Below are 11,725 nucleotides of genomic sequence, written 5' to 3'. Positions count from 1 at the left end.
CATTCCTTAATAATGACTTGCTTAAAACTAACAATTACAAGACTTTTATTCCAACATTCAATATCACACGGATGGGAGTGATCAGAGGAGTTCCTACAGAGTGGAATGATGAGGACATCCTTAATAATATAACTGTACCAATGGGGTGTGGTAGAATCTTAAAAATTAGAAGGTTGAAAAAGAAGAATTTTGTTAATGGAAAGTCTGAATTTGTCCCCATTGAGACAGTTGTATTAACATTTGGTCAGGTTCTGCCTAAAAGAATCTTTGTTTGTTACAACTCTTTGCCGGTTGATCTTTACATTTACCCAACAATCCAATGTTACCAATGTTGTCGCTATGGTCATGTGAAGAGTCAGTGTAGGTCCCTTCCAAGATGTTATAAATGTGGTCTTGGCCACACCGGTGATACCTGTAATGTTGAGGAGGAAAATGTATTATGTTTCTTGTGCTCAGGTCCCCATCAGGCTACTAGTAGAAAATGCCCTGAATACACACGTCAAAAAAATATTAAGGAGACAATGGCCAAAAGTTGCATTACTTATGCTGAGGCTTTAAAACTGCATCCTCCAATTGGTAAATCTTTTGCAGATGTTGTAAGATCTGGTAGCTCGACTCAATCTCATTCTCAAACTTCTGGAAATCTTCCCCAGAACTCAAAACTAAAATATGTTCCTAATAATAACCCAGGCTGGGATTCTTACAAAAAAACTGTTTTAAAGAAACCTAGATCTCCGTTCAACCCAGGTAAAAGTTATGACCGAGAACAACATCAAAATATGACCAATGATTATAATACTCCGTTTGGCCCAAGCCAAAATATTTTATGTAAAGATGACAATTCAAACNCGGCTATTGAGCTATGATACTAATCGCCATGGTATGTCGGGGACCAAGCCCGCCCTGGAACAGAACCCTAGAGAATGCCAATGCATAAGGCGCCCGATAACCCAACTAGAGGGTGTGGACCGAGGCCTACGGCACGGTAATAATATCATACAGTAGGTATTGTAACTTCATATAAACCGACGAAACGCGAGCTCTCCTTCGAATTTCAAATCTTTGGACGTGTTCGAGATGAAAAAATTAGGGGTGTCGCGAATGTGCCGAACGGACGTCGATGGCCTAATGTTGAAAATGACTAAGGTGATTGAATTTGACTGATCGTCATTTACGGTCAAATTTGTCAAAAACTAGTCATTAACTGTCCGAAATGGTCATTTTCAGTCAGTTTGATTTGAAATGAAAATTATATATTGTTTAAAACCAGATTTTGCCAACGATTTCACCCGCCTNTCTTTTCATTTGTTGTATTTCTTAGACGATACAGAGCAAATACGAAACAGCTTAACTTCTTACATATACCCTGAACATGACTTTTCCAATTGCAATGGTGATCCAGTGTAATACCCAGAAATTTCGTCTCATGGACTTCATCTATAATTTGTTCTCGGCATTTTAAGTTTAAGTTTATGCTTTTATTTTTGAGGCGTTAATTAAGAGATTATTCTGTCTTAACCAGTTATCTACATTAACTATTGATTTATTAATCGAAGCTTCGTAGATCACCCCTTTCTCATTATTTGGTATAACAAGTGAAATATCATCTGCAAACAAGTTAGTTTCAAAACAGGTAGCCTTCGGTAAGTCGTTTACANTCATTAACTGTCCGAAATGGTCATTTTCAGTCAGTTTGATTTGAAATGAAAATTATATATTGTTTAAAACCAGATTTTGCCAACGATTTCACCCGCCTGAAATTAAAGTAACAGGTCATTGAGTACTCATCATTATGATTAGTAGATTCAAAATTATTTAAGTATATTTTTTAAAATTAAATCTACTAATCACAAAACGACACGCATTTTTATCCTATTCCATTCACGAAGTATTTTGTTTGTCTTAATAAAAAAAAAATTACAATCACAAAACTAGATAGAAATTCTAAGTAGACAGATGTAATTAGAAAGGGTACTGTAGGTGAGCAGCCCTATCGCATGTTGTCATACCGTGACGTACCGCGGGGCTGTTGACATTTATTTCAAAAATATGGCCGAGTTGGAATACTGTATAGATAGTACATATCGTCAGTTGCAGGTTCACTTGGGGTAACTGACAAAATAGTTTTTCAGTAGAGCCGTTTAAAGTTTTTTTTCGTCTTGAATCGGACATAACTTTTTTCCTATTTAACCTTTTTTGGATCTGTTTTTACAGAAATGCTTAGAATTCTACGCGGTTTTAGATTAAATAAAAAGAATTATCTAATATGTCTTAGTTAAGGAAATAAATTGCAGTTACACCAATGTATTTTTGTACTTTTGACGGTTACACTAATTTTACACCATACTTTTGGAAAAAACATAGGTCAAATTGGTGTAAGTACTGCCCAAATTAAAATAATTTGATGTATTTGCTGGGTTTTGTTTACTTAGTTGCTGTATAATTTATGTAAAAGTATTAAAAAATAAGAGAATTCATGAAAAAAATAACATTTTGTCGATTTCTTTATTTAAAAAAAAAAATATTAGAAGTAACTTTTATTTTATTCATTAAAAAATGTTAAAAAAAGCCATGAAAATCAAGAAAATATGTGTATTTAATTTTTTTAAGACAGATAAATTATATTGAAATAACTAAAGTATTACTGTGAAACTAAGTAATTTCAATATTTTTTTAAGCTTTGACTTACCAATACCGTATTTAGCTCTACGGGGCAACTTAAGAATAGAATAGAAATCATTTATTTGCGTAAGAGACACGGTACATATTTGTTCAAATTATACATAAAGCAGTTTGTAAGTGCATGCGTGCTCTACCGAATGTCGGCATGCAAAAACTTAAGAAAAATGTCACATTAAATAAATTAAAATTAAAAAGATGTCCATTAATAAAATCATAATAATATTACATGCTTGTCAGGTACACATTCATTTACATTGTTTATTTAAGTCAAAATATTCTTTCATGTCATAAAAGCACTCTCCAACAAGCCAGCGTCTTNGCCGGACTCTGAGCTTCATTTGGCCGGACATTTTACCCTAAAAGCCGGACATGTCACGGGGGAGGGGGGGTTTAATTAGTGTCATAGCTCACGAGTGGTTATTATCATCATCTGTTGCCTATCATCCTGATGCGTGCGCTTGATATTATTCTGTGACTCGACTTTCGCCTGGCGCGACAGCCACATATAAAGCCTAACAAAAGCCGGACAGGCCGGACAAGCCAATATTTGGCCGGACAAGCCAATATTTGGCCGGACAAGACCTTAAAAGCCAAACATGTCCGGCTAAAGCCGGACGCCTGGCGACCCTAGCCTGGGCGGACTTACGGGTGCGGGTCGAGCTGGATGAGGTCGTGGTCGGCGGGCGCGGGGTCGGGCGCGGCGCGCGGCTCGTCGTCCGGCTTCGGGTGCATCAGGATGAACGGCAGCTCCGCGCTCAGGTCGCTGCAACGTTCACAACACTATAATCCGGCCCTTTTCAAGCCGAGAGCGAATAGGCACTTAGGCTAGTGATGTACAGTCGCAGAATGAAAAGGTTCGTCACCTTAGTGTCGGTTTTCGCTTGCACTAGGTACTGTAAGAGTCAAACCTGCCAACATAACAGTGCAAGAAACAGTGCTGCTAACATTTAAATAAATATGACGTTGCTAACAAATAAGGTTTTGCTTGTTTATTTTTCTATCCCATCAGTGCAATGCAATGATGACATTGACCAATTGACAATAGTTTTTTTTTATTTATTAGAAATAATAATCGACGATAGTCGAGTCCTATTTTTGAAGCCTCGAGGCGGAATGGCAAGACTCAGTGAGCTCGGTAGGCTCGGTGCCCCGAGCTTAGCCGAGCTGCGAGCTCTCTGAGCCATGCCACGAGGCTTTAAAAGAACTCGAGCCTTCTAACTATGTAGCTCGAACCTTCAAAAGAGCTCGAACCTTCAAAAGAGCTCAAACCTTCAAAAAAAAAAACATCACCTAGCTCCATTGATTTTTATTATAAGATTCTTAAAATTTACTTATATTTTATTTTGTTAGGAAAAGTCATAATTCTAATCGTATGTAGTCATTATTTGATTTGTGTCCTTTTGTGAAATCGTTTTTCAAATATGTATTTTATTGTGTAGGTATCTTAACACAAAAGTTAACTGGGCTTTCAAAAAGGCTCGAGCTTTCAAGAAGGCTGCGAAAGACTCCAAGCTTCATACAAACGAGGCGAGCCCCGGAAAAGGCTCGAACTCTAAAAAAGACTTCCGAGTCGTCGAGTTTCATACAAACGAGGCGAAACCTGTAAACGACTCTGAGCTCTCGACAAAAGGACTCTGTCTGAAGCCTCGAGCCTTGTACATCACTAACTTAGGCGGGTTTTAGAATCGCGTTGACCGCTCGCTGATCGTCGGCGCTGAAAGATCAATATGTATGTAATTGACGGGAACGTTCCTACGTGACGCTGATCGCTCGGCGCCGACGCTTCATACATTTCGGCTGTCAGCGCTGACGGTCAGCGTGCGTCAGCGTGACTCTAAAACCAGCCTTACAGGGCAGATATGTAACATCCTAGACTGCATCTCACTTAAAAATGTTTTTTAAAAGTGCTTTTAAAAGCCTACTTGCATAAATAAATGAATTTTGACACAGGCGCGATTTCGGTCAAATACCTGCCTTGTCGTGCGTAAAAAAACAATCTATACTAATAATATTATAAAGCTGAAGTTTTTTTGCTTAACTCAGAAACTAAGGATCCGGGCGGAGCAGTAATAAAAATATTGCGAAAAACGGGAAATATTATTCAGACTATTTTCACGCCTGCGAACCATTATTTACCCAAAATTGTGTAAATAATTATTTGAATTAGAATTCGCGGGCACAGCTAATTACTAATAAGGGTCATAGCACATTTATCAACCCGGAAAGGGATCAAAACATATTCCCACTGTAGGAAGACAGACAAAATGGAGGATTTGACCTACTCTTCCAGTGAGCTATGCTGGCTCCTTTTTTTAAACTTTATTCATACATAATTGACTTGATTAAATAATACGATACTCACCCTCCTAATGGACCAAGACAAAGTTTCACTTTCACCTTGTATTGAACTATGATACCTAGATTTTCACGTTGCGAAGGGTCAGCAATCCTGAAAAAACACATCATCCAGTTATATTCAAAGCGTAATTCAAATTTTTTACAATATAAGGGCGCGTACACTTAGAACGTCTAATTTTACAGGATCCTTTTTAAACTGATCAGTCGCTACTGGAGGTAATAATATTCACAGCAAAATCGGTCCTGTAAGTAAAACAGGAACGATTTTGCTTGATTTTGGTGCTCATTTTGTAGGATCAGTATTTTTACTGGATCCGGAATACTGCTACTACTTTTGTTTGTCACCTGTCATCCGCTTTGCAATGGAGGGAAGTCGAACCTATATTTCGAACTCCTATGTTCTTCTGATTAATTTCGTTCCAAGGACCAATGACAGTTTATCTTTGNCGAGTGGGTATTATCATCATCGGTTGCCTATCATCCTGATGCGTGCGCTTGATATTATTCTGTGACTCGACTTTCACCTGGCGCGGCAGCCACATATAAAGCCTAACAAAAGCCGGACAGGCCGGACAAGACCTTAAAAAGCCAAACATGTCCGGCTAAATCCGGACGCCTGGCAACCCTAGCCTGGGCGGACTTACGGGTGCGGGTCGAGCTGGATGAGGTCGTGGTCAGCGGGCGCGGGGTCGGGCGCGGCGCGCGGCTCGTCGTCCGGCTTCGGGTGCATCAGGATGAACGGCAGCTCCGCGCTCAGGTCGCTGCAACGTTCACAACACTATAATCCGGCCCTTTTCAAGCCGAGAGCGAATACGCACTTAGGCGGGCTTTAGAATCGCGCTGACCGCTCGCTGATCGTCGGCGCTGACATATCAATATGTATGTAATGAGGGCTATCGTTTTAGCGCTCACCAGTTAGCGCCACTGTAGAGTAAGGTCCTGTCACTTGCTAGTAGCGAAGACAGTGGCACCAACTGGTGAGCGCTAAAGTGGTAGGAGGACTATCGCATTTGCACTTATCAAGATGGCGCCACTGTAGAGTAAGGTCTTGAAAATCGCCAGGGGTGCCAACTGTTAAGTATAAAAACGATAGCCCTTATTAAAGGGAACGTTCCTGAGTGACGCTGATCGCTCGGCGCCGACGCTTCATACATCTCGGCTGTCAGCGCTGACGGTCAGCGTGCGTCAGCGTGACTCTAAAACCATCCTTACAGGGCAGATATGTAACATCCTAGACTTCATCTCACATAAAAATGTTTTTTAGGTGCTTTTAAAAACCTCCTTGCATAAATAAATGAGTTTTATGAGTTTGACAACGGTGCGATTTCGGTCAAATACCTGCCTTGTCGTGGGTTGCCGTGCCGTTAAAAAACAAAACAATCTATACTAATAATATTATAAAGTTGAAGAGTTTGTTTGCTTATCTCAGAAACTAAGAATCCGGGCGGAGCAGTAATAAAAATGTTGCGAAAAACGAAAAATTGTGTAAATAATTATTTGAATTGGAATTCGCGGGCACAGCTAATTACTAATAAGGGTCATAGCACATTTATCAACCCGGAAAGGGATCAAAACGTATGCCCACTGTAGGAAGAGACAAAATGGAGTATTTGACCTACACTTCCAGTGAGCTATGCTGGCTGTCGATGCCTTTTTAAACTTTGTTGTTGTTGTTGTTGTTTCAACCAAATGACGTCCACTGCTGGACAAAGGCCTCCCCCAAGGTTTTCCACAATGAACGGTGACTAAACTTTATTAAACTTTAATAAACTTTATTCATACATAATTGACTTGATTAAATAATACGATACTCACCCTCCTAATGGACCGAGACATAGTTTCACTTTCACCTTGTATTGAACTATGATACCTAGATTTTCACGTTGCGAAGGGTCAGCAATCCTGAAAAACACATCATCCAGTTATATTCAAAGCGTAATTCATTTTTTTTACAATATAAGGGTTCTAGTCACTAATCCTGTTATAGTCACACATAGAACGTCTAATTTTACAGGATCCTTTTTAACTGATCAGTCGGTACTGGAGGTAATATTCACAGTATTTACTTACAGGACCGATTTTGCTTGATTTTGCTGATCATTTTGTAGGATCAGTATTTTTTACTGAATCCGGAATACTGCTACTACTTTTGTTGGTCACCTGTCATCCGCTTTGCAATGGAGAGAAGTCGAACCTATATTTCGAACTCCTATGTTCTGATTAATTTTGTTGCGGGTCCAATGACAGTTTATCTTTCCCCCGGGACAAACTTGTCCTTCCCTGGTTGGGTTTTTATTGGCGGTCAAGCTGTAGATCCTGGCTACGCAGGAGTTGGGTTGGGAATAGTCCCATTATCTGCCGGTTGATATAAATACACTCGCGAGCAAAAATATGGAATCACCCTATTTATTCCGAGCGATCATAAGAACTAAATGACTAATAGAAGTTCAATAAAAATGGAACCATTTTAAAGGTGATATTATAAGCTTAAAATTGATACCATAGATACATACAATACGTAGTCATTCAGTTCTTAAGACCGCTCGGAACACAAAGGGGTGATTCCATACTTTTGCTCGTAAGTTTAGAAGTAACGGCAGGCCTGTTCATCTCCGCGAGTTTACATCGAAAACAAAACACGCACGATGGCCCACCTATAGGATACTATTCGACAAGGCCTCATATACGAGCGAACATTGACTCACGCACGCGTATTCTTGTGTGTGATGGAAGAAAATAAAGAAAATGGTGTACTAAATACTGTGCAGTATTTAACTGCCTAAATAATAATAAAAACACAGAATGTACTTTTTTAAGTTGCCTCAAGACACTGAGAGGTAAATAAGTAGTTAATATTATTCATGATAATTCATGCTAAATCATGTATTTCCTCCGCCATTTTCCGCAGTTTGGCACCTCACGTCACATCATTTTACCGAAGTCAGCCCTACAGCTTCGGCGCAGTGCCGATCACTGACGTTTGTCAACAAAATGGTGCTTGACTCTTGAGACAGGCTAAATTACACCATATTGTTAATGACATTTGAGCATACATTTTTTTAAATACCTTCGCGAAGTAAAACTTCTGTACGTAGTACTTATTATTATTCTGTGGTAACGGTCCCGGGCTGGGTACTCACAGAGTGCTGGAAGCGAGGTTGGTGTCTTCGTGCTTGAGCTGGCCGTCGAGCGCCAGCCCCCACTTGTCCTTGTTGTTGGCGAGCAGCGGCGTGAGTGTGAACACCTTGCTCAGCGTGAAGCCCGGCCCGACGGGGCAGCCTTCCCTGTACGAATGCCACTTGTAATGAGGGCTCTCGGATTTATCCATCAACTTAATATACCTAGCGGAATAGAGCAACAAAGAACTGAGCGAGCATATGTCACATCACTAGCAGCAACACTGTGTGATAAAAAAGATGCTTGATGCCGTCGCCGTCACGTCCAACAGAACCGTTTTTTGCAACTATTTGACAGTTCGTTAGCACTTATTGGCACGCTGAAATTTGAACTCAGATTTTTTCACACACAAATGACATCCAGTGTCATCCAAAATCGGTTTCGTTTGACAGCTCGGGTTTGTTGCTATATTCCGAATGAATATTAACTTTATGGTTGGCACTGTCACTGGTGAGTGAGTAGAGCCTTCAAATTAGAGGCTCGAGGGAGCACTGAAGTGGCGCCGGTCTTCATACAACTTCTAGAAGCGCAACAGCCACACACCTTTGTCATGGTAGTGGCACTGCAAATGCGCTTCTAAAAATTGTATTAAATCTATTGGCGCTAACTCACGCTAATTTTACGCCTCAACCTCCTTGTTAATAAAAATTACACCCTAGATGAACTCTGGTTTAAATTGTCATTTAGTATGGACATGTCATTTTAATCCATGTAATCGGATGTAACTTTTTATTAATAAGGGGGTTAGAGTCACTGTATACGGTGGCGTAGCGTACGCTTGGTGCGAGTGCTATAGTCCTGTTACCGCTTCAGCCCTTACCAGTTAGCGAAGCTATTTTATCCACTTGAGTGACATTGGCTCCAACTGGTGAGTGCTGAAGCGATGGCCCTCTTTATACTTCTTCTTAGTCTATTAAGTGGGCTGATCTGTTTGTTATCGAATAAAGAGGATCGATTTATGTAATGGTTGCTAAGTAGGTATAACAGGTGTTTTAAAATAATGCAGTTTGTGTGAAAAAAGAGAAAACAAATATGACACATAAAAGATGAAGTAAAAATGTTAATAAAGGAGGGAAAGGTTTAGAAATTCGTTATTTAAAAACGTAGGCTTATTATAAATAAATATGTATATTCACAACAAACTTATCAACCGTACGATAAAATAAGCGATAATGGTTTTAATGGGATTAATTAGTAACAATAACTTTTTAACTATTGATATCATTATCTAAACATAAATATGTTTTGCCATTGATACTGTCAAATGTCTATAATTAAAAACGGTAAAATGCAAGATAACTTGCCAGTAGTTTTTGAGTTGAGATACCATAGAATCGATGGCTTATTTCTTTCCACTACTCAAACTCATGCGATTTAGTATGGGGAAACAAAAGATATCGACGTATGGCCGTGTAGCGAAGTTTTTTATATTTCAGCACGAAAATTACCTAATATAAAGAAGTAGGGTAACTTTATAAAAGGGTCTTGTGGACAATTGTATGCAATCCATGCACTCACACGCAAACATTTACTTACAGCGATTGCATTTTTAAATTCTTACTGAACATCTCAATGAAGGGGAATCTATACACTCTCTTCTTCGACATTGCCTCCCTGAATCAAAAACGATTTGTCAGCTTACAGCACCATGTCTGCGTGGGAACACGTTTCAAAGTAGGTAAAGGGAAAAAGTGAAGATTAATGTTATTGCGGTTGAAATAAATAAGGAAAGGTGCAATAAATAAGTTATGTCTTATAAATAATTCATGTATAAATAAAGAATATCATAAAATAAGACTATTATGAACATAAAGATGAGGTAGACAGAGGCAAATGTCGGCCAGTAAACCAGTGAGCCCGTTTTCACACTAATTTTGTTTTCATAGGGGTCACTTAAAAATTAGGGATTGATAGTGAAAACGGGCATGAGTCTCCCGTTGTCCTAGGTGAGCGACGGAACGCGACGTAATGAGACCAATGTCCAATACGTCACGTCATGTATGACACACGTCATGACACGACTACCTACGTAGGCCATTAATATAATCGTATACAACCAACTACTCGATATTTTAGCATCGGGCCGCGTTCGTCGTTGACCTATTAGGACAACGGATCACCGACACCATAGTCTGGTCCGTGAGCACGTAGAATTTTGACCAATGACCCCAAGCTACCCATCCTTATCGCTCGCGCGTAATTATGTTGCTGTCGCGCTCGCACACTCACTGCGGGTGCCAGTCGCACAGTCGCGACAGTAATATAATTATACGCGCGAGCGATAAGGATGGGTAGCTTGGGGTCATTGGACAAAATTCTACGTGCTCACGGACCAGGCTTTAGTTGTTACTGTTGTTAGCCGAGTGTGTCGGTATAAAGGCGCGCACTCACTCGCTCTCCGCCTCGGCGACGGTGCACTTGTACTGCGCGGTGGAGAACAGGCAGATGTCGGCGAACTGACGCACCGACACCTTGATGCGCTTCACCGACCGGTTGGAGTTGTTCGCTATGTGCACGTTCACTGCTATGTTCTCGCCGTGGTGATAAAGCTCCTAAATAAACAATATTATTTAAACATGCTGTTCCGTCTGATCTTACCTAAAACATGTTATGTACTTTCGAACTGTATGTAAATGTCAGTGAGAGCGTCTCAAAAATTGCAATCATTATAACACTGTTTACTTATTTGACAGCAAAGACAAACACCAAAACCACTCGTCCATTATTCTTCCTATTTGCATGTCTCTTTGGCCATACAGTTGATGCAATGAAATGGAGTCACGAGTAAAGCTCATAGCAGACTTATCAACTCGGAAAGGGATCAACACCGTATCGCCTTTCGCGAGCTGTCATCGCCTTTTGCGCGCTGTCAATCGCGAGGCGAGGCGTTTACGTTACGGTGCGGATAAGTGTGCGTTGCATTATGGAGTTTCATACAAAGAATACAGACCGCCTCGAGTTGATACGGTTACGATCCCTTTCCGGGTTGATAAATGTGCGACGTCCTTTATTGTACTAAAATTTGACATTTGTCCGCGGCTGCGCAATTTCGAGACTAAACTGACCTTATCTAAGGAGGCTTCCAGGTACAGTTTGTTTGGGCTCATCATGAACTCTTTGGAGACCTCGACGGACGGCTGCTCACCCTGCTTGCTTGGCGCGTACATAATCTTTCTGATAGCGAGCCGTACTGAATTTCTGGAAGGCAATGCAAAACATCATTAGTTTACAATGGGGTACAGTTGACTTCATCTGCCGTTTGGCAGTGACAGTAAAGACGCTTTGCATTATGATCACTGGCAGGTATTTTGACAATTAAGATTTTGGATTATAGCATGTTCAGAAAAGTAACTTAAGAATGTTTTTTAATCAGGCCCATCTTGACTTGAGCTGCTCGTGGTGTTAGCGAGCATAAAAAAGCGAAACTTAATTTAAAAGAGAACCTTTGCGAAGGGGAAGTATGGAATCAAAGATTTCAAAAGATAGGGAATCTTGTGACCTAGGTTGC

The 11,725-nt window shown here is 40.2% G+C and overlaps 1 protein-coding gene across 2 annotated transcripts in view; it reads right to left on the bottom strand.

The window, feature by feature from the left end:
• krz (beta-arrestin protein kurtz) overlaps positions 1-11,725 on the bottom strand; it is a 64,708-nt gene that overhangs the window by 2,514 nt on the left and 50,469 nt on the right. For both annotated transcript variants that reach the window (XM_028315155.1, XM_028315156.1), the window contains exons 8-12: positions 11,283-11,415; positions 10,609-10,769; positions 8,181-8,324; positions 6,856-6,942; positions 5,685-5,801 (exon numbers count right to left, since the gene is read on the bottom strand). In XM_028315155.1, coding sequence (XP_028170956.1) covers positions 5,685-5,801; positions 6,856-6,942; positions 8,181-8,324; positions 10,609-10,769; positions 11,283-11,415 — 642 coding nt within the window. The remainder of the gene's footprint in view (positions 1-5,684; positions 5,802-6,855; positions 6,943-8,180; positions 8,325-10,608; positions 10,770-11,282; positions 11,416-11,725) is intronic.

The sequence above is a fragment of the Ostrinia furnacalis genome, unplaced genomic scaffold (assembly GCF_004193835.3).
Source record: "Ostrinia furnacalis isolate ACB-3 unplaced genomic scaffold, ASM419383v2 OfSCF5047, whole genome shotgun sequence".
Classification (NCBI taxonomy): domain Eukaryota; kingdom Metazoa; phylum Arthropoda; class Insecta; order Lepidoptera; family Crambidae; genus Ostrinia; species Ostrinia furnacalis.
Note: the sequence above shows the minus strand (reverse complement) of the source record. Positions and strands in the feature narration are given on the sequence as shown.